The sequence below is a fragment of the Rhyacophila brunnea genome, unplaced genomic scaffold (genome assembly GCF_057557595.1).
Source record: "Rhyacophila brunnea isolate RB1 unplaced genomic scaffold, BYU_Rbru_1.0 scaffold_13, whole genome shotgun sequence".
Classification (NCBI taxonomy): Eukaryota; Metazoa; Arthropoda; class Insecta; order Trichoptera; family Rhyacophilidae; genus Rhyacophila; species Rhyacophila brunnea.
The window spans coordinates 9086978-9114780 of NW_028232785.1; the positions used below are offsets into that span (position 1 = coordinate 9086978).

Here is a 27803-nt window from a genome sequence, read left to right on the forward strand (position 1 = left end):
ATGGTTATATATACGCCGACTTCGCCCGCTCGACGCGTTCTATGAGCACTATCGCTTAAGGACACTCTTTGGCCTTCCGCTCACGAAAATAAAAAAAGACGACAGTGAAACTAAAATTCCAGCCAGTTCACCTATCTAGCTTAATATTTCAATGATGGCTCGCTCTCGGCAAAACTGAAATCTCTGTTTCAAAAATGTTCGCGATAAAACTGAAAAGACGCGACATGCCAGTCTCCCAGAGTCTCAGTTTCCAGGCACCCATAAAGCAGTGGCGCCAATATCAGTTGAATCGACGAAAGATCACACTTTCTTACCAAAATTGTTAGAACTGAACTGAATAATGATTAATATTAATATGTCAAGACGTCAAAACCAATTTTTAATTTAAAATCGGTGGCAAAAATTGAAAACTACTCCTGCCTGTATAACTACAGGCTATCAGAATTTTACCGTAAAGATATTACGGAAAAAGCTTGGAACGAAGTAGGAAAGACAATGGGTTTTTGACAGTGAGGTTATGAAATTAATATTTCAAGTGGGTTTCCATAGCGCCGTGTGCAAAGCTTCGAAAATTGGCCAGTTTAAGAATTCCACCAGCAATCAGTTCGTCGGAAATTTAGTTTCTCCACGAGCGAAAGGCCTTACTATTTTGTTGCCGAAGTACCACAATGAAAGGAATTTTACCCACCATTAAAACTCTTATTATTCTTGTTGACTCTGAAGTTCCTTGAGATGTTGATCGTATTTTTTCCTTGTATTCTTCTGTGGTGGCCCTTTTTTATCCCCTTTTTCTTTTATCTCTCTAGTTGCTCATCTTATTTAGCAGGTTGGCAGGACTGATGCAACCGTTAATATTAGCGTCCTTTTTCTATGATGTTCATTTTGATATGTCTCAAGGAAACCAGGTAGATGTTCTCTGGACTTCAGAGTCAACAAGAATAATAAGAGCTGTTTTAATGGTAGGTCCTTTCATTATTCGCTATTGACTCCGAAGTCCCTTGAGCTATCTGTATGTTATCACCTGGTAAAGCAATATAGGTACCTAGATCCTGCAAGATAACAATCCTGCAAGATAACGAAAACAACAAAAACAACGATTACAATTCTGGGGTTTAATTTGTTCATCCCTGAAGTTCATAGACAGACGAAAACACCACATACTGAGCGAGGAAATGAAAGCCAACGCCTCTCCTCCATTACTGACGTCCCCGTCTGATTTTTGTCTATGCTCATTTTTAGAACATAAAGCGTTAATTACATTTAGCTACTTAACGAGTTGTTTGTTGGCGAATTTACAATCTGCCTGTAAAGTCGCCCAGTGTAATCATCGAACAAGCTAACAAGCAGATTGAAAACACTCTACGAAGAAAAGTTGAAGCCGGTCAACTTTACACGCTACAGGCCTATACAGCACGCATAATATTCTACAATTAATAGGTAGGTAGGTATGTCAGTTGTAGAGTTCGGTAAAACATCTACAGGTTGGAATTTAAGTGAAATACTTACAATCATTACTTAGGTGACAGGATAATTTTTTATTATAATTTATTTTAAAGTTCGTTTTTCCTTGAAACACTGGAACGGTATAAACAAACGAAACCATAATTTGGTGTCCCGTATAAGGTACAAATCATGTATCTATTAATGAATTAAATACCTACTTAATGTTTTGGAATATATAGGTATGTAAAAATGAATACTAAATTTTCCCCTAAGAACATGACGTCCAAATGTCTATTGTCTATGCTTGAAGCCGTGTCATTAATATAGGTAGACAGTGAAACAAGTGCGTAGGTACAGCTACACATATCGTGAAGCAATTGGTATCAAATACCGCATAAAATGGAAGTGAAAACCGAAACAAAGGATGAAAGATTGCCTGACAAAACGGAGGAGGTAATCGGGGACGTTGCATACCAATGGATTGACGTAGGTCACTTCAAAAGCGAGGATCCATTTGACGTGTCAATCAAACAGGAAAATATCGAGGATGACAGCAAAAGTATCCACTTAAAAGAGGTAAGTAGATTCCTATTTTGTTTAGGCGAGGTTATTCATAATGTTGTTTACAAATGCGCAATCAATTTCTTAACGGAAGTAAAGACTAATATTCAAGGTTAACAGCAAGAATTGCGATTATTCTATTGCTGGTCTACATTGTTTTAAAATCTGAAGGAACAAAAAGGTTTATATAGTGATTTCTCCATCGAATTTACGAAATAAGTACTGTAAAAATAAATACTTAGTAACAGTGCTGCCAATTGTCGATGACAGTATGAAAACAAGCTATTAGGCGCTAGAATTTGTGAAAATAAAATTGCAAGTGAATCGAATTTTTCTACTAAGGGCGAAGTCAACATCGCTTTCGCGTGTCGAAAATATCGGTGCGTGTTCCCGTGTCGGAAAATTTGTACGTATGCAGTTCGCCGTATTACACTTAACCGTGAGATGCATTATATTATGGCCGTCTATTAAAGAACGTTCGACCTCATTGGATCGTATAGTACCTACCTACTGACATAAAATTCATGTCTAAATAAAACATTATTCTTGTCGATTTAAACTTTACAGAGAGCCAGCAGCAAACAAATTTTGAAAATAGCCGATGTACTGGATTATTTGTTTGGTTACGTTAGGTTTTCATTCTTGAATTCATAAATTTTGCCAAAATCAGCTATGAGAATTGAATTAATGTTCATATTGAATCTAATACGGTCATCTCTTTCCGGTAAGAAAGCTCACGGCGAACTGTACCACGGTGAAATGCTTTACGTACAATTTACATGTAACCGCGAGTACGTATATATGCTCGTTAGAAGTTATACTTATTTGGCGTAACAAAACAAAAAATGAATCATCATTAATAATTGTAATATCGTACATCGTATTATGAACGGAGACCGTGCCTACTCATGAAAAATTGTAGCCAAGTTTGTTAACAATATCATGTAAGTAACTGGATCGATGAATTTTCTAACGTTTATGTAGGTACAATAAATTGTACAATAGTCATCAATATTTCTTTTAAAAGATTTGACCATCATTTTAAGAGGGGGCCGTACGCCGCGTCGGTCAAAATGGAGTTTTATGCTATTTTCAAAGCATGGTCCTGGACATTCATTAAACGTTGTAGATAATCTATTTATATAATTTAGTAGCCTTATTATCCTATATATTTATTTTAAACATTTGATGACTACGTAAAGTATTTTTATTACATAAAATAGTATTCTTTTAAAGCTCTCGCTCTAATGTTTTAGAGTGTAGTCATATTTCGGTACATCCATGTGCAGTGGTGTTAATATTTTTTAGGTTTATTAATTTTTAAACGCATTTACAAAACCATTAGTAAAATTAATGTTACCATTATATGGTGACATATTTACGATAAAAAATTATATTTTATTATCTTTGTGATCCCAAATTTGACAAGAATTAGGCATTTTATTATTCAAAAAATGGGCACGTTTTATACATTTGAGGATAATTCTAAAGATACTGATCATAAGCTATGTCTTTGACCATTCAAATGTGATAAACATTCTAATGAATTCGCTCCAAGTGTATCTGAATCTTCGAGTATTAATAATTGTTTTATCACTCGAGCTAAGAGCCTTTGTTTTTGATCACCTTTGCAAGATTAAAAAACTATGTTTACTGAGGCAGACCACTATGGCTGCCCTGACAGAACAAAGTGGTGATACTATTACTAATATTAATAATGTTTTTATTTTCAGAAGCGTGAAATCGGTCAGATCAATATAATGTCTGAGAATGATAATAAAGGAGTCATCATTAAAGAAGAATTTGATGAAAACACAATCAGCCAAATCGATAATGAGAAGCCGCAACCTGGCTGCTCCAATCATCAATACATGCCATTAGAACAGGTACGTTTAACAAATTAGGTTATTTTGTTATCCTAAAAGATCTTTGTGAAATATCGTCACTGTTCCGGCCAATTGCCGTAACTCGTAACATTTCACCAAAGTGACATTTTTATGGTAATGTACTAATTATTGCATAGGTACTCTTACACGAACTGACCAAAAATCATAAATCCAAAAAAAATATTTCATGTCAAAATACTTGACAAAAAAAATCTTTTCTAAAAACCCTATCTAAACGTAATGCGTCAATTACATTTAGCTACTTTACTAGCTGCTTATTGGCGAATTTACAATCTGCCTGTAAAGTCGTCCAGTGTCATCATTGAACAAGCTAACAAGCAGATTGTAAACAATCTACCGAGAGAAGTTAAAAGCCTGCCAACTTTACACGCTACACGCCGGAGTGTGGGCCTACTGCGTCTGCCGGTAAAAAAACGAACTACGTTCTGTCAAAATAGTCGCTGGCTTGTGGCTTCTTGTTTTATGTGTCATCAACACAATCGCAGTAGCTGAATCGCCCGCTATTAAATTCGCCAACGAACAGCTCGTAAAGTAACTAAATGTAATTGACGCATAAGACCCAGGGTAGTAGTGAAGTCCAGTAGTGAAGTGACTGGCTGATCATAGCAGTGATACTCTTACGTAGTGTTAATAATCTTTTTTATTTTCAGAAGCATGAAAACGGTCTGATCAATATAAAGTCTCAGAATGATAATGAGGGAGTCGCCATCATGGAAAAATTTGATAAAAACGCAATCCGCCAAATTAATAATGATAATTCGCAACCTGGCTTCTCCAATCTACAATACAGGCCATTAAAACAGGTACGTTCAACAAATTAGCTTATTTTCTTATCCCGAAAAATCTCTAAATTGGAAACAATTGACGTATCTTGTAATAATTTTTTGTTTTTCGAAATATCAATAACTTCACGGCAATAATAATTAAAAATAATTTCGGGAATATTGCCACCGCATCTGTTCTCAACAAATTATAGACGCCCAATTTGGTCCACTATTTTTCGAAAACTACTGGCCGTATACCACGTATAACACAAACAATGTTGGCATCCAATGCGTCAATGGTTGCTGATTAATCGACATAAACTGGCGTCTTCACAAAACAGTGTTGCCATCTTTTCTAAGTAAAATTATAGTACAGAGCCTCCAAAATTATAGTATTTGGGGAAAAAATATAGTACGCGTTGTCATCTGTTAAAAATGTATAGGTTTTTTGATTCTCAGAAAAAAAATAAAGGAGATTTTGAGAAACTCAGAGACCCCTAATAATTTTGGTACCTCTTTCGACCAAAAATGCTTACCGAAGAATTCAAGAAATTTCATTTTTACCCAAAATTTTTTTACGCGATTTTTTTACGTTTTTCGAGCATTTTCTTTCTATGTTCTCCAAATCTTCTTATATTGCGAAATTATGGTACTTTGCACCAATTTATCCAACGAAAATATAGAAATTTTAGTATTTTTTATATATTTTTTCCGTTATTCAAAATTATAGTATATTGGGCGTACTATACCTGTTTTATATCGTACGTAGTACGCGGACCAAAATTATAATACTAATACTATACTTATAGTATGGTTGGCAACACTGTCACGAAATATAAATATAACTAAAATAGTCCAGAGATGTCAAATCGAACGGCCTTGGAACCCAATTATCATGTCCGTTTCTCGAAATCAACATACGCCAAATTATTACTTCAATATGTCGATGATTGCGGCTGTCGTATTGCAAATAGCGCCATCCTATCTACCCACATTTCATCCGGATGAATGTCATCGATGATTACTGTTCGGTAACACGAGCTCCGGCCTCATGTTTGATGAAATATTGTCCGATCACGACACTAGCTTGTAAACCGCATCAAACGGTAAATTTTCATGAAAGACAATGGACTCCTCTAGATCGATAACATTCCATATGCGGTATTTTTCTTAAGCAAAAATGAGCCTCATCGATTTTTTTTTTAAATTTTGCGATAAAATACAATTAATAAAATGAGCGAATCGATAACCTATGCTCTAAGTAAGTTTTGACGATTTTGTTGCGTGACTCTATTCATAATGATTAGCCTGACTTTCTTAATCATACAGTGAGTCAAAAAGTGAGCGCAGAATCACAATCGGTTTGACAGTTAAGGCTATACCTCAGTTGAGGCACGGTCTAAAAACTCGTGGCTAGGCGATGCGCGGATTGCGGGTCGCGGGTGCAAATGACGCATGCCGAACGAAATATAATTTATCATATAAATCCAACTTGCGTCCATTTAATGTTCTGTTTATTGTTCTATCAGTAACAATAATAATATATTCATTGACATGTTTTCTTTTTAAAGTAAATGGGTAACGTTTTTAGTCATCTTTACATGATTTAAGAATTATAACCTCCGTCGCCATCATAAAACAAATTGACGTGTTCCCAGCTCGACGTTCTCTCTCCGAATGGCAGCGAGTCCAAAATTTCATCGCGCATATAGTTGAAAAGTATTTGCCGTTTCACTGATGTATCGCCTTAACTCGTCCGTAATGCCGGGTCCACACTGGCAACATGTCGCGCGACAACCTCGTTTAATTTTACGATAAGTATGATAATTATCGTAAAATTTCTTAAGCAATTATGGTAATTATCGAAAAATTTAACGAGGTTGTCGCGCGACATGTTGCCAGTGTGGACCCGGCATAAGTTCTATCCAAGCAAAAAAAAAACACCATTATTTATCACATTTAACCGTCAAACACATAGCATCGCTGCAAAATTTGGGAACATATACATATTTTATATATTTAAAGATTATTATATTAAACATAAGTGCCTATTCTTTTTTGTAGAATTCTTGCCAGCAATGTTTCACAGTACCCCACATTAAACCACTGTGCATCGTTGGAAAAGATATAGTCGACAATATCCTGGCCAACAACGACATGACACATGCAACCAACAAAATCATGATACAGCATTCTGAGATAACCATAGATAAAAAAAATATAAAACAGGAAGTTCAAAAATTATACTTGCCAAAGGAAATTCAAATTATGTTGAGAAGAGTTACATATTTTCAACGTAATTTTATTTGCAATAATTGTTGTGGAGTGTTTGAATCTATTAATCATCTAAATTGTCACCTCATTTCATGCACAAAGACTCAGCAATCATACAAGACGAACACTTGTACAAGACCAAATCGATGCGATGTGTGTTTTAAAAGATTCTCGAAAAAAGGTAAACTCAACAGACATACGATAACACATACTGGTGAAAAACCACATCAATGTAATCTGTGTTTAAAAAAATTCTCCGTACTTGATAACCTCAAAAGACATAAAATGGCACATACTGGTGAAAAATCACACCAATGCGATGTGTGTTATAAAAAATTCTCGATTATTAGTAACCTCAAAAGACATAAATTGACACATACTGGTGAAAAACCACACCAATGCGATGTGTGTCTTACAAAATTCGTGGATATTCGTGATCTTAAAATACATAAAATGAAACATACTGATGAAAACCCACATCAATGCGATGTATGTTTTAGAAAATTCTCGACAATTATTTTTCTCAAAAAACATAAAATGACACATACTGGTGAAAAACCACATCAATGCAATGTTTGTTTTAAAAAATTCTCGATAATTAGAAACCTCAAAAGACATAAGATGACACATACTGGTGAAAAACCACATCAATGTAATCTGTGTTTTAAAAAATTCTCCGTCATTGATAACCTCAAAAGACATAAAATTACACATACTGGTGAAAAACCACACCAATGCAATCTGTGTTTTAAAAAATTCTCGTTAGTCGGTTCTCTCAAAAGACATAAAATGTCACATCCTGTTAAAAAACCACAAGAATATGATGTGTGTTTTAAAAAAATCGTGGAAATTCATGATCTTAAAAATACATAAAATGAAACTACATCACTACGATGTATGTTTTAGAAAATTCTCAAAAAATGACACAATGGTGAAAAACCACATGAATTCGATGTTTGTTTTAATAAATTCTCGGAAATTGGTAAACTCAAAAGACATGAAATGACACATACCGGTGAAAAACCACATCAATGCGATGTGTGTTTTAAAAGTTTTGATTTTGTCACCTCAAAAAACATCAATAGACACATACTGGTTAATAACCACATCATTTCGATGTGTGTTTAAAAAATATCATACAAATTGGTAATCTCAAAAAACATCAAATGACATAATATACTAGTGAAAAACCAAACCATGCGATGTTTGTTATAAAAAATTCTCGGAAATCGGTAAACTCGAAAGACATAAAATGGCACATACCAGTGAGTTTTTCACCAATGCAATGTGTTTCTAATATTATCTGCAAATTAGTACTTTCAAAATAAATAAAATGACACGTACTGGTGAAAAACTACATCAATTCGATGTGAACTTTTGCTGACTTGTGTGACTTTTAAAAGTTCATACAACTTTGTTAGCTCGACGTTCCTAAAATGACAAACTTGTTTTAAGCTACAGTGACGTTGTATTGTTTGTGTATATATATAAAATATAGTACTTAAGGATATAAAGTCAGTTTTTGATTATTATACCTACCTACTAGCTTTTATTTTGTTTTCAAGCCTTATGTTACCTGCAATTGTTAAACGCTTGCCTTTCACTTTGTTATTATCTTACATTGCATCTGTAGTATTTAATTAGTTTAATAAAGATATGTTTGTTTTGTGCAAACTCTTTTTTATTAATCCCGAATTGAAAAACGGAAAAATTTCAGAAGGAATTGCACTCACAGACACCATGAATATTACGAGCCAGCAGCATTATGAGTCATTTGAAAGCTGTTTCGCGCCATTTCTGTACACCGATTTATATGGTATATTCTCAGTCATAATAATCCTAAACTCCTAATAATAAACGTTATAGTAAACTAATCCTAGACTGCGATAGCTTATCACAAATTTCCTCTGAGCTACACGAAAATTACAATTTCAGATAAATGTTGAACAATGAATGGAACTCACGATACTTAAACTCCTCGACAGGGGAGTTGACCCGAAAGTTTTTACCTTATATTACAGCAGCACGAGACGTCAGGGTGCATAAGGGCTTATGTTTTAGATGACTCAGATCCTTATAGGTCACGGAGTCATGCGAGCATACCAGCATCGGTTTAAAATAACATCTGACGGCAAGTTCCCATGCGACGACGGAAGTGACCAGGGGCCTTATGTTGTAACTTGCGAGTTGAAGTCGCCCGGCGACATGACGTCATATGACATCATTGTGACGTACTACCGGAGTGAGTCAATAGCATTCGAGAAATTAACGCTACTCTAATAATGGCGTTATTTATTGTCCCCATACACAAATAGGTGTTTCAGCATAATATCTAGGTGAGCCGTGTGCTTGGACGGCTCGCCTCGATGCGTGTATTGAGCTGACGTCACAATTACGTCATGTCGTCGGGTGACTTCATGTCACAAAATTATAACATAGGGCACCAGTACGTCCTACATTTACTCCTCGATTATCAAATTTTTAGCTAGGAGCGGCACTACCTAAACTTTTTATTACAGATGACAGATGCGGACATTCGAGACCTTCCGGGGACCATGGCAAACGAGGCTAGAAGAGATGCACTTTTTAATTTCTGTACTGATGTAATAAAAAGAATCAATTTAATAAACGATGCCATGTAAGGATGATGCCTTTCAGATCCAGTGTTTGCAGTCATATAAGATAGGATAAGTATATGCTCAGAAAATCAGTCCTATGCTAACTCTTTTACCACGGGAAAACTCGGCTATAAATCGCAGTTCTCAGTTCCCAATGAATACGACAAAATATTCATCAGAATAACTACTACCTTGCGCTATAAAGAATGTTCCAGGGTTTTTGCAAGATGGTTTCATAAGCCCTGGCCAAAATCATAGCTATACCCGATGCGGGTAGACGAATTGTTCTCAATAAAGCATCTTTCTCAGCTGGCACAGTTTTTATTTGACTTCATCAAGTAGAGTAATTTGCGTGCCAAAGTCCTTACAGAAACCTCGATAGTAAAAGCGAGGTATCCATAAAGGCACATAAGAAAAAAAAATCCTAAGCTCGGCGACCTTTGAAGGAATTTGAGAGGTCTCTTTTGCACTTGCCACATATTCCTCTCTGGCGTTCCGGTACAAAGTTAAGTATATTTTAAATTCTTAGTTGCTAAATCTTAAATATAAAATTGCATACTTACTGGTAATATTACAATTTCACCATTCTTAAAAGATAATACATATCTTATTATTCCGCTCATCCCTTACAGACAGCACAATCTTACAGACATCTCAGATACCTACCAGTGGCGAAGGGTGGAGGTAGGCTGTTGAGATCCGCCATAAATATTGCACACTAAACTTTGTCAGTCATACATACTTGTTTTCATTTATATAAGACTACATTTTACAGATGGTGTTGGTTAGTTTTTAAAATTCAATTAAACCCTGCGAAAACCAAGCCATAATAGATAATAGTCAAAAAATACTCTTATATCTATAAAATATCTAAAATTATGCAATTAAATCAAACATAAATTTGGATGTTTTATAGATAGAATAATAATTTTTATCTATTATAATTTGGTTTAGGCATAGCTTGATGAATTAAAAAAATGAACCAACAATATGTGTAATACACACGTATTCTTAAACAAAAACAAATAAGTACGAATGAAAAAATGTGCACAATTTTGTCCTACTGTCAAATATACCAATAAGTACTATTATGATTTGGTTGAGACAGGGTTTAATAGATTTTTAAAACCCAACCAATGCCATCTGTAAATTGTAGTTTTATTTCAATAAAAACAAATACATTTGATTGAAAAAGGTTAATGTGCACTATTTATGGCAGATCTTAACAGCCTACCTCCACCCTTCGCCACTGATACCTACACGTTTCTAGTTTTATAATAGTTCTCAAGTAGTCAAGAATTCTCACAGGTACTACACCAGTGGCGCACCCAGGATTTATTATTGGGGGGGGGGCAAGCAGGAGAATGTAAATTAGTCCCATAGGCTCTTTTCTTCTTCATATAAATATTTTCACATATTTTCACAATACACGGCGATATCTTTGTACAGTTTCTCCTAGTTTTTATTAAATTGGAGGCATAGTGGCGGTAACTGTTGAGCGTGTCATCAGCGACTGGCGGATTGGAAGTGTACAGCGACCATGCTGGACATGTGTACCTAGTATGCTAAAAGATTACTTAAATAATATCGGCTGTAGTAGCCGGGTAGCTTGGTCTAGAGCAGTGTTTCCCAAAGTGTGGTACGCGTACCCCCTGGGGTACGGGAAGAGTTTGGTTGGGGTATGCGCTGCACCGGTTATGGCTACGCCTGGTGCAACAAGCATTAATACAATATCCATTCTAGAAGGTTTATCGCACGCGGAAGAAGAGCAATTGTTGTAATTATTAGCTTCAGACGGATTCTTGCAAAATAAATATAAGGAGTGTACTTAAACATCATTTAGGTTGCAACATATGTATCCAGTTTTAACAGAGACATTCCTGAAATACATCTTGCCTTTTCCAACTTCATATCAATGTGAAATTGCTTTTTCAGCATTTGTATTTGTATCTGAGGCAGATATCTAATGTGAGGTTGTCGTGTCCAGGTGCCTTTTTTGGAGTCATATTCTGTAAGGCGGATAGGATCTCAGTAAGTGTGAATTGGATATCATCCTCTCCGCCCGGAATATGGTTGTCTGATGTGTGTCTGATGTAGTGTTGTATCGGTGTATCTGTTGTTGGATCATCGTATGGAAAGAATTTTTCCATTAGGGCTTTTGCAGAGTCTTTTGCGGTTGAGTGCTTTACTCCCTCTGTAGTAAGTGTCGATTGAATTTTGCTGGCATTAGTTTTTTTTGTTATTTTGTATAGCGAAGACCATGCTGTCATTGGCGTCTGAGATTCATAAAATAATTTAGCGCTTTTAATTGTTGCTTCCTCAATGGCTGTTTTGTATGCTTCTCTTTTGTCGATATAGTCAGTGAGCTTTTGTGGTCGCATGATGTCACTTGAGTTCTGTAATTTCCGTTTTGATCTGAGAGTTATTCTTTTCATTTTTGTTAATTCAGCGTTCCACCAGATTGGATTTTTCCTGATATCATGTGGCGTTTTTAGTGGGAGTATTTTATGGCATGCGATAGAGATTGCCGAGGTGACCGTTTCCACTGCAGTGTCAAGTTCAGGAGTTGTATGTATGTTTTCAAGGAACTGTTTATCTATGTTAAGCTCGGCCATGTTTTCCCTTGTCAATTCATTTATTTTTCTCCAGTCGGTTTTCTCATTTGTTATAAAAATGCGTTTTGAGTCGGTCATGGGTGAGAGTACGCTAATTATATTGTTCCAAGTAAAGGTGATTGGGTTGTGGTCTGAGATGGGGTTGTGTTGGTCTTCTACTGTCCAGTTAGCAATTTTGTGTGTTGTGTTTGGTGAAGAGATAGTGATATCGATATGAGATTTTAAATGTTTCCCGTTCCGCCAGGTGCTGTAAATTGGAACTGATCCTTCATTACATACGTGCCACCCAATGCTGGCTAGGCAACTGATGACCTCATCGCCTCTTTTGTCATTTTTCGGGCTCCCCCACCAGCTGCTTTTTGCATTGAAATCTCCTCCTATTATATTATATTCGCCTTTATCTTTTCCTAATTTTTCAATTTTTTGGAGTGTTACCAATGTTGAGGATGGTGTTGGTATATAAATTGATCCAATCGTTAGCTGCAAAGTTCCAGATTTCAAGGTTGCAAATGCATTGCACTGGTCAGATATGTCGCTTCTCCAAAGAAGGCGGAGGTTAGGATTGGAGATGATTATTACGGCTTTGCAGGGGTTTTCCGATGTTCCGTCGGCCTGATATATTGTTAAATTATGGGGAGATGTTACTCTGCCCGTATTACCGACGTAAGGCTCTTGAAGAAGTAATATATCATAGTATTTGGCCTGAGCTATTATGTGATCCATTGCTGAGCGGCATCGCTGAAGATTTTGTTGAAGAAAAATAATTTTTTTGACTGCCTTATTCCTAGAAGTTTGATTTTTCCTTTGGTCTGATGTCCATTGGTCGACTGTTGCTATCTGGCTATGACCGATATTGGCGTGTTCTAATTTTATTTTAGCAGCCATAATCAATTGAGTTGAGAGACTTTTTTAAATATGCTTCTTGTGCAGGGCATAGTTTTCCCACTGTTTTGTGACTAGCGGGCTTCACGTAGCGTGTACAAGTTGCACATATTGGTGTTTTATTAGACTGTGGACACTCGGTAGATCCTGTCTGATTTTTGTCTATGCTCATTTTTCGAGCATATTATTCTACTATAGTTATTTGTAAAGACCTACTAACTTATCAGGAGAATGAGATGGGGGATCCACTGTCGAAAATTATACAATCACGACTGGCAAATTACGTATTAACTGGCATGTTCAACCTGTTACGAAAACTGCAGGTACCTACGTCTATGGCGGCCAAATGACGTTTAATTTTCAATATAACGTCCTATGACAGTTCGTAGTTACATTTTTGGCAATTCTCCAGATAAGTTTGTAGGTCTGTATGCCTGTGTAGTGTTAAAACATCTACAGGTTGAACATTACATAATAATATTATTATTATATATATATTATATACTTAAGTTAAAATCCAATCGATACTTTGGTGACAGGATATTTTTTTATTATAAGTTGGCTCCTTAGATTATAGAAAAATATAGATAGAGCGATAATGAGTGTTTGTTCCCGAACAGATGACGAATTTTTTCTCGCGCTTGGGTCGCCCCCACCATGCGACCTTCACGCCCCTTTCAAGGGTTTTTCGGAAATACGTGACAGTGTGCGTGAACATTTGCTTGGCGTAGTGTTGCCAGATTTCGAATGATATTACAAACGATTTATTTTTATATTATATTAATAAATATTAGCAGAGTGAATTTTGGTAATACGAAATATATTTAGGTAACACACAATCTCAAAAATACGATTAATATTTATACATTCCTATAGTGTTCGGAGAAATAAAAAAAACATGTTTTCATAAAATTTTATTTATTATGAATCAAATAATACATTCAATTAACGATTCAAACATATTTGCTATATAAATTATGTAGCAGGTACCTACCTACTTAGAAGTATAAGTAAAGAAAAATATAAAGCGTCAATTACATTGAGCTACTTTACGAGCTGTTTGTTGGCAAATTTAAAAGCGGGCGATTCAGCTACTGCGATTGTGATGATGACACAAAACTTTCCATTCGCTGAGAAGCCACAAATAAATAAATAAATAAATCACATGCCACAAGATTTGTCCCTAACAGCTGGAAAACTTCATCTCCGATGTATCTTTTACTTTTTAACTTTTTTAATATAATGCTTAAGGGAATTATTTTTTTCGTTAACCGTTTAACTTAAGCTTGCAAATTTTTAATTTTAGAGGCACGCTTACCTAGCAGCAGATCCTTTTTTCTTATCGTCTTCCTCAGTCTTACTTTCCTGGGTGTATCAAAGACATAATACAAGTCCGATGACAATATTAATTCATCTTCTGCATGAGTAGGATAAATTTCGTCATTGAGTCCAGACTCCATGCGAATGACTGAATCACTGTGATGTGCAACTGTCTCTTCCTGATTGACAGAATATGATGTTCCGGCATCAATGCTGAATAAATTCTGAAAAAAATACATTAGTTTTAATTATAAAGCTAAATAATTATGTCTATGTATGGAAATACTTGTTTTTAAGATTTCGGTTTCATGTATGAACAACATAATAATATACATAATATTAACAAACCTGAGTTGGAATTGCATCTTTATACAATCGACGAAGCCCACCCTTCGTAAAGAATAAGTATTCATTTAAAAAATGATTACTGCATACAGAGGCTCCTTTTGTGGGAAACCAATATGGATCTTGCCTCGACCTTCTTGTTATATCAATCCATCTTTTTTGATTAACACCATCTCTAGGGAATCTAAAAAAAACAACTTATAACAACATACTTATGGTGATACGAATCCGATAAATAAGTGATAAATGATATGAGGCGTCTAGTTACAAAAAGCGATAAAACCATATTTTGTCGAAATCGAGAAAAAAATACGTTCGTATTGTCCGCGTAATTTTACACCATGTGTGAAAATTTTATGTTCCTAAACACGATATAAACCTATTAAAAAAATGTTTAAATTCTTAATTTGGTACAAAAAGCGATATAATTTATACATCGGAATAGTTGAAGTCTGGTTGATTTCGCGCGCATTTAAGTCGACCAATCAGCGAGCGGTAGATATTAAAAATGACGTCAGAACTAAATCTCAAGTTGTATGCTCAAGATGACAGTTATTCGTTGTATTCATTTCGTTTTATCACTATAAATAATGAGTGACTTACTCCAAAATATAAAAAAGATTACTAACGGAGTGTCTAGAAAGCGAAGACAAAACAAATATTCGTAGAAAAACGAACAGGAACGCCGTATAAAGTAAGTAAAGTTTGTACTACATGCCATGTACAGTGTAACCGCTAAATATATATTTTTTAATTTTGAATTAGTATTTTTGTGTAATATTTTTGTCTATACTGAGTGTTATGTTAGTAAATGTTTGTTTTTAATTTTTTCTATGAAATATATTAGATTTAAATCGATTATAGTTAATGCATTTTCTTACGTAAAGCGTATTCTATGAAAATAAGCATATCAAAACAACTTGTTAAAATGAATTTCCAGTGGATTCCAAATGCGGCTGCTGTTTATTATATTCTTTATATTCACTTTATGAAATTTAGGTACAAGTCAGTTATGGAGAAGCCAGGCGGGAACTGGGCTAATTGTCGTAGACGATCAGGGGTCACGTGATACGCTCGATTAAGACAGGGTGTGGTGCGTGGCGGATTTTTGTTTGGAGGGATTAACTTAATGATTAATTAATTAATGTCGTAGACGATTTTGGCAAAATTCATGAATTTCAAAAATTAAAATCTAACCTAACCTAAACTAACCCAACCTAACAAATAATCCAGTATATCGGCTATTTTCAAAATGTGCTTGCCCCTGGTTTCCCCATAACCGACTTGTTATGAAATTTATGTTTAAAATTAAACTCTTCCCATACATTTATACTAAATAAATTACTTTCTATTTTTTTAGGTACACACCCACTATTTTGCCTGGTCTCCCACCGTGCCGACATAATGCTAAGGGCTTTAAATGTGGTACCTTAACAATGGACGACTTGTTGGCGTTTCATTCTGCATTTTCCATGAAAAATATTATTTTGAAATATTCACGAGTAAATATATGCAGAAAGCATCGTGCCAGAAATCCTGATAGCAATACTCGATAACTAGCCTATAAATTTTGGCATTTCCTACCCTTCATATTCTGTACCCATCCTTTCCTGGATTAAGAGTTCAGGGAAAGCCCTAATCACGCTTTATTCCGAAAAAAGTATTAACATACATTTCATCCGAAATAATAAGCAATAAAATGTTCTGTTCTACATTTACATGCTATTATTTTAGCTTTTGCTTATTCTCAGTTCCAATTTATAATATATGTAAATCTTTAAAAACATTTGTGTTATCATGCTGATATTTTTTAATTTAGAGAAAAAAATAGCATTAGTTTTAGTACAAACTATTTCCTAACCATGCTGTAGCATCTCGTTGGCGCGTGCTAAATGAGAGGTGAGTTTGCGCCAATCCAAAAAATCGTTACAAATCGCGATATGAACAATCTTATTTTGCTAATATTTATTTGATTTTAGAGTTTATTGGTACTTACACATTGTCATTTTGTTCTAATTTAAACCTACAATATGATGGAATAAAGAATCTTGACTAAAAATAACGAATTTTATCTTAAAACATAAAAACACGTCTCCTGCAAATATTGAAAATGTTGTCATATCGCTTTTTGTAACTAGACGCTTCATATTTAAAAACTACCGCTATATTTTATACACCAGCAGCCGTAGCTGATTTATTCATACAACAGATAAGCTTGAATACGAAATATTCAAATATGTGTATAATATCGTAAAATGTGCAATAATATTTTAAAACAGATGAAATCAAAAATCACAAATCTGGCAACATTTTTATCCACACTTGCAGAATTATGGCGTGTACGCGACATAGATTCGACGAAAGTAATCATGCAAGAAAATAATTTCAGATTACAGAATAATATAGAATAATCACTGTTTATGAAGTACTTACAAGTGGAAAGTTATCCCATGTTCCTTTTTTTGGTTCCTAGATGTGTTTTGACATCGTTTTATAGCACAAGACGGCATATTTTCCGATTTTCGTGTAGATGTTGTCGATACAATGTCAGTTAATCGACTGACTGCCGTTTTCGCGGCGTGTTGGCTATGCACTTGCTAAAACATGACTCACTAAAATCGCCTATTGCGGAGGGCTTGGTTGGCTCTTTTTTTCTCGATGCAACACTGGAATGGTATTTAAAACAAACGAAACTTTACTAAAAAGGTACTACATAATAATGGTTCTATTCTTGAATTAAATACTTATTGTTTTGGAATATGTAGGTATGTAACAACGTGAGAATACTTAATTTTCCACAAAGTGCATAGACAATTTAAAAATGTTGCCGGAGTTATAATGTCTATTGTCTATGCTAGAAGCCATTCCATTTAATATAGCCTGTGAAACACGTGCGCACAGCGCCTGATGTCGTGGAGCATTTCGTATCAAATACCGCATAAAATGGAAGTGAAAAACGAAACAATCGATGAAAGATTGCCTGTCGAAACTGCGGAGGCAATCGGGGACGTTGCATTCGAATGGATTGACGTAAGCCACTTCAAAAGCGAGGATCCATTTGACGTGTCAGTCAAACAGGAAAATATCGAGGACGACAGCAAACGTACCCACTTAAAAGAGGTAAGTAGATTCTTTATTTGTCTATTCGAGGTTATTCATAATGTTGTTTACAAATGCGCAATCAATTTCTAAAGATAAGTAAACACTAATTTTCAAGGTTAACAACGATAATTGCGATTATTCTATTGCTGGTCTACATTGTTTTAAAATCCGAACGAACAAAAAGGGATTTTTCCATCGAATTTACGAAATAAGTACTGTAAAAATAAATACTTGCTGACAGTGTTGCCAATTGTCGTTGACAAAAACATGCCTGACGGGGTATGAAAACGAGTAATTAGGCATGAAAGACGCTAGAATGTGTGAAAATAAAATTGCAATTGAATTGACCTTTTCTACTAATAGCGAAGTCAATATCTTTGCTTTCTAAGTATCGAAAAAAAGTGCAAAAATCCAAAAAATGTCAATGTGTGTAAAAACCAGATATTTTAACAGAAATATATTTTATAATTGACAAGAAATACCTATTTTGTGTCAACGGCGTTCAAGTTTCGTTTCATCTTGGAAGACGAGAGCTTCTTTTTTATAGGACAGATATTGAGATCTAAAGATCAAACCTTTTAGATGAATAATTGTTAAATTATTATCTTCTATACGCGGAGATTCTGAATAATATTTATATTTCTTTTGCCATATCCACCCCTTAACTGGAGCGTATGGACACCACGCTGCGCCTCCAAGAATCCCTGTCGCTCGCCTGTCTTCTTGCTTCGTTCCAGGTCAAACCAGGATACCATAGCTCCGCCGTATACACTCTGTACTTTATTTTTAGCGGCCTTCCAGGACGCCGGAATCCGGTCGGCTTGAAGAGCAGGCGAGCCAGGTTGAGAGGCCGAGCCAGGTCCAACGTCGCCTCTTCACTTTCAGCGTGATTTGAGGCTGCTTGGTGCGTTCTCTTATCTCCTCGTTGCTTCTAAAGTCATACCACCGCACACCCAGTATTCGTCGCAAACATATGTTTTCAAAGCTCAGTATACGGTTGCTCTGAGCCTTCGCAAGGTGCCATGATTCGCTACCGTAAAGCAGCACCGTCAGAATGCAAGCGTCGAATAGGCGGCATTTGGTTTTGACCGAGTATAATCGTGAGTCTCAGATATTCCGCATCGAGTTGAATGTTGCTCCAGCCATTCCCATTCGGATAGCGAGCTCTTTCTGCAAAATGCCATCTCCCGTGATGTGTACCCCATGTACTTGAAGCTGTCGACGCTCTCGATGTTTTGTCCGTCTCTAATCAGTGGGAAATCTGGATCAGGACAGGTGCTATTACACAACACGTTGGTTTTCTTCGCGTTGGTTTTCAAACCAACGCGAGAGGAGTTGTTATGCAACCTGTCGATTGTCTCTTGAATGCGCTCGATTGAGTTGTCGAATAAGACGTCATCGGCATATTTCAGGTCGCATAGCTTCACCGTGGGGGTAACAGGTATGCCTCGGTCGGGTGGTATTGACTTCCGTAGTATGAAGTCAAAGAGAATGATGAAGAGAAACGGTGCAAGGACACAACCCTGTCTGACTCTGGTCGTGACCCCGCACAATTCCGTGACAGTGTCTTCAATTCTGACACAGCATTCGCTATTCTCGTGCAGGCTTTTGTTTATGGCAATGATCTTGGGTGGGATCCCGTATGCTCCCAGTATCATCCAGAGGGAGAGGCGGTGCGGACTGTCGAAAGCCTTCTCATAATCCACAAAGCAGCAAGCCATCGGACTGTTCAGCTCATGGCTCTGCTGGAGAAGACATCGAAGGTTGTAGATTTGGTCTGCACACGCTCGACCAGGTAGAAACCCGGCGTTGTTTTTCCTAAGGACGTGCATTATTGGGTCCCTTATTCTCATCGAGAATGTTTGCCAAAATCTTTCCCGGAACATTGAGTAGCGTAATGCCTCGGTAATTATCGCAGCTTAGAGGCTCACCTTTTTTGTGAAGTGGTGATGATTTCACGGTTCACCCAGTTCCTTGGACAGCGCTCTTCATCCCACACCTTTGTCATCAGATGAAACATAGGGTGCAGGATTGCGCTCAGGCTGTACTTGAGGAATTCAGGATGAATCCCGTCTTCCTGGTGTCTTTCCGTTCTTGAGCCTTTTCACAGCCGATTTTATATCGGTGTGCGTGGGCGGGCAATCGGAAATGTCAGAATAATATATACAAAAACATAAAACAATTCATGAAATCGTTTCATCGTGTTTTATTTCTCACTAACATAGGTACCTACACACTTGCAGTATCAGACAGTCAGAAATTTGATGCGCATGAAAAATACATAAACTAAATATCTAGCGTTCTTTCAACACACTTAAAGCTGTTGGAGGCGTCATGTAAAACGCCTCAAGCAAGATGCTTTTTTACAAGCTAGATAGATGCCTTATGGCAACAGTGCTGACTAACCACGTTACTTACTTTAGTTTTTATATAACCGGTTGTTGATTGAGACAGTGCATCGTATTTATTTACATAGTTATATAATGGTGAATGCAAGAGCTATTGTTTGTGATCACCTTTTATACCATATGTCATCGAAGCACTTAATCAGTAATACATGACTAAACATTTTTGTTTATTGAGGTCATGGCCGCCACAAGGGGGGGGGGGGTACTGACGGGGCTCTAGCCTGGGGCCCGGCGAGAAGAGTTGACCAGATAAGTAAGATAAACACGCATCACAAATTTTTCATATAAAAAAAAAGTCGCCTGCTATTTTCCGTCAGTACTATTTTTATTTAAAATTATGTGGTTGTATTTTTTTTAATTGTGTATCAATACTCGATAACATCATCATTCAAATGGATGTATTTGAATATACAAAAAACATTAAATATACACATTTAGAGCGTCACACTGCCTGTATCATTAACAATAGGTAGGGGGGCCAAAGATCCTAGCCTGGAAGCCCGCTTCAGGATGTGGGGGCTATGATTGAGGTAGATATGATACAGCACTCGTTCACTTTCCAAATGCAGTCATCAATTGGCGCCCACTTATTTCAGAAGCAAAAGCTGTAGAAAGTCTTCTGCACCGGTGAGCTAACCCTGGCCGAACATAGTGGCGTTACTCTTATCTAATATTAATAATGTTTTTATTTTCAGAAGCGTGAAAACGTTCTAATCAATATAATGTCTGAGAATGATAATGATAATAAAGGAGTCATCATTGACGAAGAATTTGATGAAAACGCAATCCGCCAAATCGATAATGAGAAGCCGCAACCTGGCTGCTCCAATTATCAATACATGCCATTAGAACAGGTACGTTTAACAAATTAGGTTATTTTGTTATCCTAAAAGATCTTTGTTAAGTATCGTCACTGCACAGGCCAATTGCCATACTCCCTCCCTCACTTTTCACCAAAGTGACATTTTGATGGTAATGGACTTATTGCAAAGGTACTCTTACACAAACTGGCTGTGTCATAAATCCCAAAAAAAAAATCATATTAAAATAATTCAATACTATTTTTTCAGCCATTTGTAAGCGATGTGTGTTTCAAAAAATTTTTGGAAAGTTGTCATCTAAAAACACATAAAATAAAACATACTGATGAAAAACCACATAAATGTGATGTGTGTTTCAAAAAATTCAGTCAATATCGTCTTCTCAAAATACATAAAATGAGACATACTGGCGAAAAGCCACATCAATGCGATGTGTGTTTTAAAAGATTTCTGCAAAGTGGTACTCTCAAAATGCATAAAATGACACATACTGGTGATAAACCACATCAATGCGATGTATGCTACAAATTTTTTTTGGCAAATGGTGCTCTAAAAAGACATAAAATGACACACACTGGTGATAAATCACATCAATGCGATGTGTGTTTCAAAAAATTTTTAGAAAGTGGTGCTCTAAAAAAACATAAAATGACACATACTGGTGAAAAACCACATGAATGCGATGTGTGCTTCAAAAATTTTTTGAAAAGTGATTATCTCAAAAAACATAAAATGACACATACTGGTGAAAAGCCATATGAATGCGATGTGTGTCTCAAAAAATTTATGAGTAGTAGTAATCTCAAAAATCATAAAATGACACATACTGGCGAAAAGCCACGTCAATGCGATGTGTGTTTCAAAAATTTTTTGGAAAGTGGTGCTCTTAAAAGACATAAAATGACACATACTGGTGATAAACCACATCAATGCGATGTGTGTTTTAAAAGATTTTTGGAAAGTGGAACTCTCAAAATGCATAAAATGGCACATACTGGTGATAAACCACATCAATGCGATGTATGCCTCAAATTTTTTTTGGCAAGTGGTGCTCTAAAATCACATAAAATGACACACACTGGTGAAAAACCACATCAATGCGATGTGTGTTTTAAAAGATTTCGGCAAAGTGGAACTCTTAAAGTACATAAAATGACGCATACTGATGAAAAGAACACATTAACGTGATGCGTTTTAAAAAAAATTCAGTCATAATTGTAATCTCAAAATAATTAAAATGACACATACTGATGATAAGCCACATCAATGCGATGTATGTTTGAAAAAAATCTTGTTAATTGTTATTCTCAATAAACATAGAATGACACATACTATTGAAAAACCGCAGTAGTGTGATGTGTTTTTTTTTTTAATTCTTGGTAATTGGTAGTTTCAAAACACCAAATTTTTTATTTCAAAATTCACACAAATATTGGTGAAGAACCACACCAATGCGATGTTTTATCGATTAATATAATCTACAAAATAGGACCTACTCTTAAAATACAACAAATGACATAAGTGCCACATTTAGCCATAAAATGTTTGGCAACATCTTAATGTACATATTATCGGCACTAGTAGGTAAATGTGGTCATGGGATTAAAATAATAGGCTCAGCTTAAATATATTTGTGTGTTTCTTTTTTGTATTTATATTTACAAATATTGTTAAGAATAAAAAAAATACAATATCAACAATATTTCAAGTTTAATATTATTTTTTTTCTGTTTTACCAACATATTATCAGCACCTGAATTAAATTTAGGTACTAATTTCCGGCAGCTTATGTTCGTATTATCGGCACAACTAAACATATATAGGAAAGTGCTATACAGTTAAAAAAAACTTAAGTTTAAAAAATATAGGTACAACAAATTGATAGTTAACATGAAAAACGAAAACCGATTAGCTTCGTCTGACACCTTCACTATCAGCAAATGAAACGATGCATTTATTGGGTTTTGTAAATATTTAGCTAACATCCTTTTTATTAGCTCCTTTCAATGGAATTAATCCATCATATGTTGTTTTAAATGCAATCGTGACTTGCATTTGATTTTTCTTCACTACATTGAATCTATCCCACATAGGAATCCATCTATATTTAGAATGAAGGGCCCAGAATTGTCCTTATTACATCCAATACAAACGTATTCAATCCTCCGGCGCGTCTGAAAAGATTGTGTTTCTTGCATTGCTGAACAAATGAAAGTCAACGTCATTTGGTAAAGACGTTGATAGGTTTTGTTAATTTTTCTCTTTCGAGATGTTTCAGATGTCTATATGCTAGTACTATCCATGATAAAATTTAGAAACAATCATAAGAAAACGATATAAAAAGCAATAATTAAACGAATCAAAGATCACTACGGTGCATGATTGCAGTATCAGTCCCGTGCGGCTCCGTCTCGGGATGGAATGAGCACTTAAAATCACTTCTTTCAGACACGTTTAAAGCGTCATAGAAAGCGGCCGTGCATATCAACGGCTGTCTATATATGATGGGTGGTGGTGGGAACTTAAAAGCTCTGATACAATGGAAGGTATACTAACATTACTAGCGCCGCCTGGTGATAAAAGTGTAAAACTACTGGACCTCTGCTGTTTTTATACAAAAATTCCTGGACTATTGTGGTTTTAAGAAAAGTGGCATATTTTTGAGAGCAGATTTGAGGGACTTATGATTTTTTTTTTAAATATATCTTTGCACAGTTGTGTGTAATCATACACAGGGAATATATAAATGCAATAAAATAAAAATAAACATTTGTTGTTTTTATGGCAAATCTTCAATTACTTTGTAAGTAACATTTATATTTTTCTTCATTCATACTTTGCTACAATATAATTAATAGTTTGTACTTACATATTACTTATACCATAAACTACAACATTTTCCATGAATGTATGAAAAAAAATCCGGTCTCTAGTAATTATATTTACTTATACTGATTACTAAGCTTCTATACCCCTAGACTTATTTTCTAACAGTTCAGGTGAAAATTTGCTGTGTAGTTATTAATGATGTAGTGATCAGTAGATTGGTGATGACACACACGTACACTGTTACATTTGAAATTGTACGTAAAACTTTTCACCGTAGCACAGTTCGCCGTGAGCTTTCTCATCGGAAAGAGATGACCGTATACTATACAGTCTCCAATTTTATGAGATTCAACATAATAACATTAATTCAATATTCATAGCTGATTTTTGCATAATCCATGAATTAATTAAAGAATGAAAACCTTACCTAATCCAACCCAACCTAACAAATAATCTAGTAAATCGGCTATTTTCAAAATGTGTTTGCCGCTGGCTTCCTGTAAGCCGACAAGAACCGTGTTTTATTAAGACATGAATTTTATGAAGTGTGATACGGCGAACTGCATTCGTACAAGTTTCCGGACACGCACGTACACAATAATGTCAAAATTGTATTGTTACAGTTCCACAAACTTGTCTGAAAAATAATATTGATGGGGGAAGCGCAGTGGGTTACAATAATAATTCATTATCTTGGTGACCTCTAGTACATGGATTTAGTTTCGTGGAAATGGTCTAGTTGTCAGTATATGGAGTGTGTTAATTTTAAAGTATATAACAGATAAATAAGCAATGGACCAAAGTTCTGAAGCAAGGTAGTTTGTGGCCTGACTACCATAAAACCCAAGTAAAAAAAACGACTTCGACAGTCCCCAAATATTAAAAGCACGTTACATGAAGATCTTGTCCAGATGGCACGATGTGACTCTCGCACATTTCAGGTGCATGTGACCTTGTCGAGCCGTCCACATGTAATCGCCGCGAGTCACTTCTCGCGCGCGGTGACCTTTTTGAGCTGTCCACATACACTCGCGATCTTGACATGCTCTGACGTGACAAACTAAAATGCATATTATTACATATTATGACACATGTTTAAGTTTATCCCATATTTTCCACACTTGAGATGCTGAGCCTGTTAGACCACACCCGGTAGGGTAAGACAGATCCCATTGATATTGTGTTCCCTGATTTTTTAAAGTTGTATGGTGTATTTGTCTGTTTAAGGGAGCCAAAAAAATTAAAATAGGTACGTTACTTACGTAGGTAACTAATAAAACCTTACCTTACCTATAAAATAGCACACAACTTGATCCTTAAAATGAAAGAAGACGACATTATTTAAGTCTGCTTAAGAGTGGCAGTTTACCTAGGGACTACATTGGTCGCAAATATGATTGATTTTATGGAAGGTACCATTGATACACTATAGTAATTTGTATTTACAGAATCCTTCCGCAGACCCACTTTCTTATATAAAATCGAAAACTGATTCCTAGCGGGTTCACGTAGAGGAAAAATATTTAAATTTATTGTATATACCTACACACAATGCCCCTTTTCAATGAAGGTTACCTATTTATTCTCTTTCTGGTTACTCTTATTCGAACTGCAAGCCAGATATTTCAATTTATTTATTTTTACATATTGTGGACAATACACATTATAAGTTTCGGACGTTCACAACATGAAATGAAGCACTGGTTGTTATAAAAAAGAAAGAAAACATAATAAATATATATCTTATATACCTATATAAAACAATGTTGGGTTAGTTACACCATTTATAACTCAAGAACGGCTGGACCGATTTTTATGACGTTTGATTTGTTGGATTTGTCTTCGCCCCGAATCTCAGAATAACTATTTTAACATCGGATAAATCACGGAAAAATAAATTAGGAAGAAAATTCATTTTCTCGTACATTTTGTATGGAACGGCTTTTGATTGATATCGATGAATTTGAACGATGAACCTCGCGCATTCGAAAAGTAAGTAAATCACAAATAAATTAAATCCGTATAGAACGCCATCTCTATTACATGGCAGAAACAAGAAAGAAAGAAACAAAAGAAAGAATGATAGACGAAATGTCTCACTGTCAATGGTGTGGTGTGCCCAACATTTCGTGCTTCATGTCAACAGCCCAATTGGCTTGAAAACGATACTTATTGGGATATGACAATCGCTGAAGCAATTGTTTCTGCATCTCCAAGTCGGATACGCACATTATTTGCTATCATTATTTGGACATGCTTCCCATCGAATCCACCTGAACTGTGGAACAAGTACAAGGATGACATGTCGGAAGATATTTTACATCGAATTCGTGTCAGTTCAGGAAATCCCGATCTCGAGGTGAATGAGGAGATACATAACCAGGCTTTTCTTTTGATCGAATACATGTGTTAGGTACCTCATGTGCGGCAGTTTGTTAGTCAAGTTAGGAATGCCTACGCCACATCGTGGAATGAACGACGCTTTCAATCGAGAATTGGAACGTGAACGTGAATATGATCGAGATGCATTGAACAAATCAGTTCGAACGAATGTACCACTGTTGAACCCCCAACAGAAATAAGTGTACGATACATTAATGAAGGCGATTGATGATGGGAATGGTGGCTTATCCTCGACGCGCCCGGTGGAACTGGGAACACATTCCTCATGTCATTGATTTTGGCTATTGTTCGTGCGAGATCCGAAAATGCTGTAGCAGTTGCTTCTTCTAGGATAGCGGCCACGTTACTACAAGGATGCCGAACGTCTCATTCAACGTTGAAATTGCCCTTAAACCATCAAACGACTAAAAACCGACATGCAACATTGCGAAACATTCGGCAATGGCCAAAGTTTTGATAGCAAGTAAAATCATCACCTGGGATGAATGCACAATGGCACACAAACGCGCATTGAAAGCACTCAATCGAACTATGAAAGATCTGCTCAATGACTCAAGAAGTTTTAGATGTGCAATGATTCTACTATCTGGCGATTTCCGTCAAACACTACCAGTCATTCCAAGATCGACTGCTGCCGATGAAATAAATGCTTGCCTCAAATCATCGACTCTGTGGCGCTATGACGTGAAAAAACTTCAGCTGACGACAAACATGCGAGTTGCATTGCTAAACGATCCATCTGCCGAAGATTTCTCCAAGTAATTGCTGACTATCGGTAACGGCCGTGGTCCTGTCGATGAATCGAACGAATTGATTTCGTTTCCGCTGACTTTTTGCAATTTCGTCTCAACTAAGGACGAACTCATCAACAAAGTGTTCCCGAATATCATGACTAACCACAAAAATCACAATTGGTTGAGTGAACAAACATTCTTGAGGCAAAGAACAAAGATGTGGATCACTTAAACTTCACAATTCAAAATCAAATCGTTGGTCCACTGCATTCCTTCAAATCTATCGACTGTATAACAAACGAAGACGAAGCAACCAACTATCCAACTGAATTTTTAAACTCATTGGATCTGCCTGGCTTCCACCGCACCACGCCACCGCACAATTTACAACTGAAGGTTAGTTCGGTAGGCATCATGCTTTGAAATCTGAATCGACCAAAACTATGTAACGGAACGCGTTTGTTGGTGAGAAAACTCATGGGCAATGTGATTCACGTAACGATAATCAAAGGAATGTTCAAAGGTGAGGAAGTTCTAATGTTTCGATGATCCCAACCGATATGCCATTCGAGTTCAAACGAATTCAATTTCCAATTCGCCTTCCATTCGGAATGATGATCTACAAATTACTAAGCCAACCTTGAGTGTTTGTGGCCTGAATCTATAAAATGAATGTTTCTCTCACGGTCAATTGAACTTAGCATATTCATGTGTCGGCAAACCATCTGCTTTGTTCGTTTTCGCACCTGACAACAAAACGAAAAATGTCTTATATCA

The 27803-nt window shown here is 36.0% G+C and overlaps 2 protein-coding genes across 3 annotated transcripts; one reads left to right on the forward strand and one right to left on the reverse strand.

Moving 5' to 3' along the window:
- Positions 1 to 1751: 1751 nt before the first annotated feature.
- On the forward strand, positions 1752 to 22772 carry LOC147076382 (uncharacterized). Of its 2 annotated transcripts, XM_085941248.1 has the most exons (7): positions 1752 to 2019; positions 3738 to 3890; positions 4562 to 4714; positions 6740 to 7438; positions 20935 to 21093; positions 21310 to 21685; positions 21771 to 22772. In XM_085941248.1, the coding sequence occupies exons 1-7, from the start codon at positions 1843 to 1845 to the stop codon at positions 21794 to 21796; spliced, it is 1743 nt and encodes a 580-aa protein (XP_085797374.1). In that variant the 5' UTR covers positions 1752 to 1842; the 3' UTR covers positions 21797 to 22772. The 2 variants fall into 2 exon arrangements, with proteins under 2 accessions (XP_085797374.1, XP_085797375.1); XM_085941249.1 differs by lacking the exons at positions 21310 to 21685; positions 21771 to 22772 and having other exon boundaries at positions 1779 to 2019; positions 3741 to 3890; positions 6740 to 7601.
- Positions 14035 to 17276, reverse strand: LOC147076383 (uncharacterized). The gene is made up of 4 exons (XM_085940312.1): positions 17163 to 17276; positions 14733 to 14913; positions 14383 to 14608; positions 14035 to 14194 (listed from the first exon to the last, which is right to left on the reverse strand). The coding sequence occupies exons 1-4, from the start codon at positions 17237 to 17239 to the stop codon at positions 14109 to 14111; spliced, it is 570 nt and encodes a 189-aa protein (XP_085796438.1). The 5' UTR covers positions 17240 to 17276; the 3' UTR covers positions 14035 to 14108.
- Positions 22773 to 27803: the final 5031 nt, after the last annotated feature.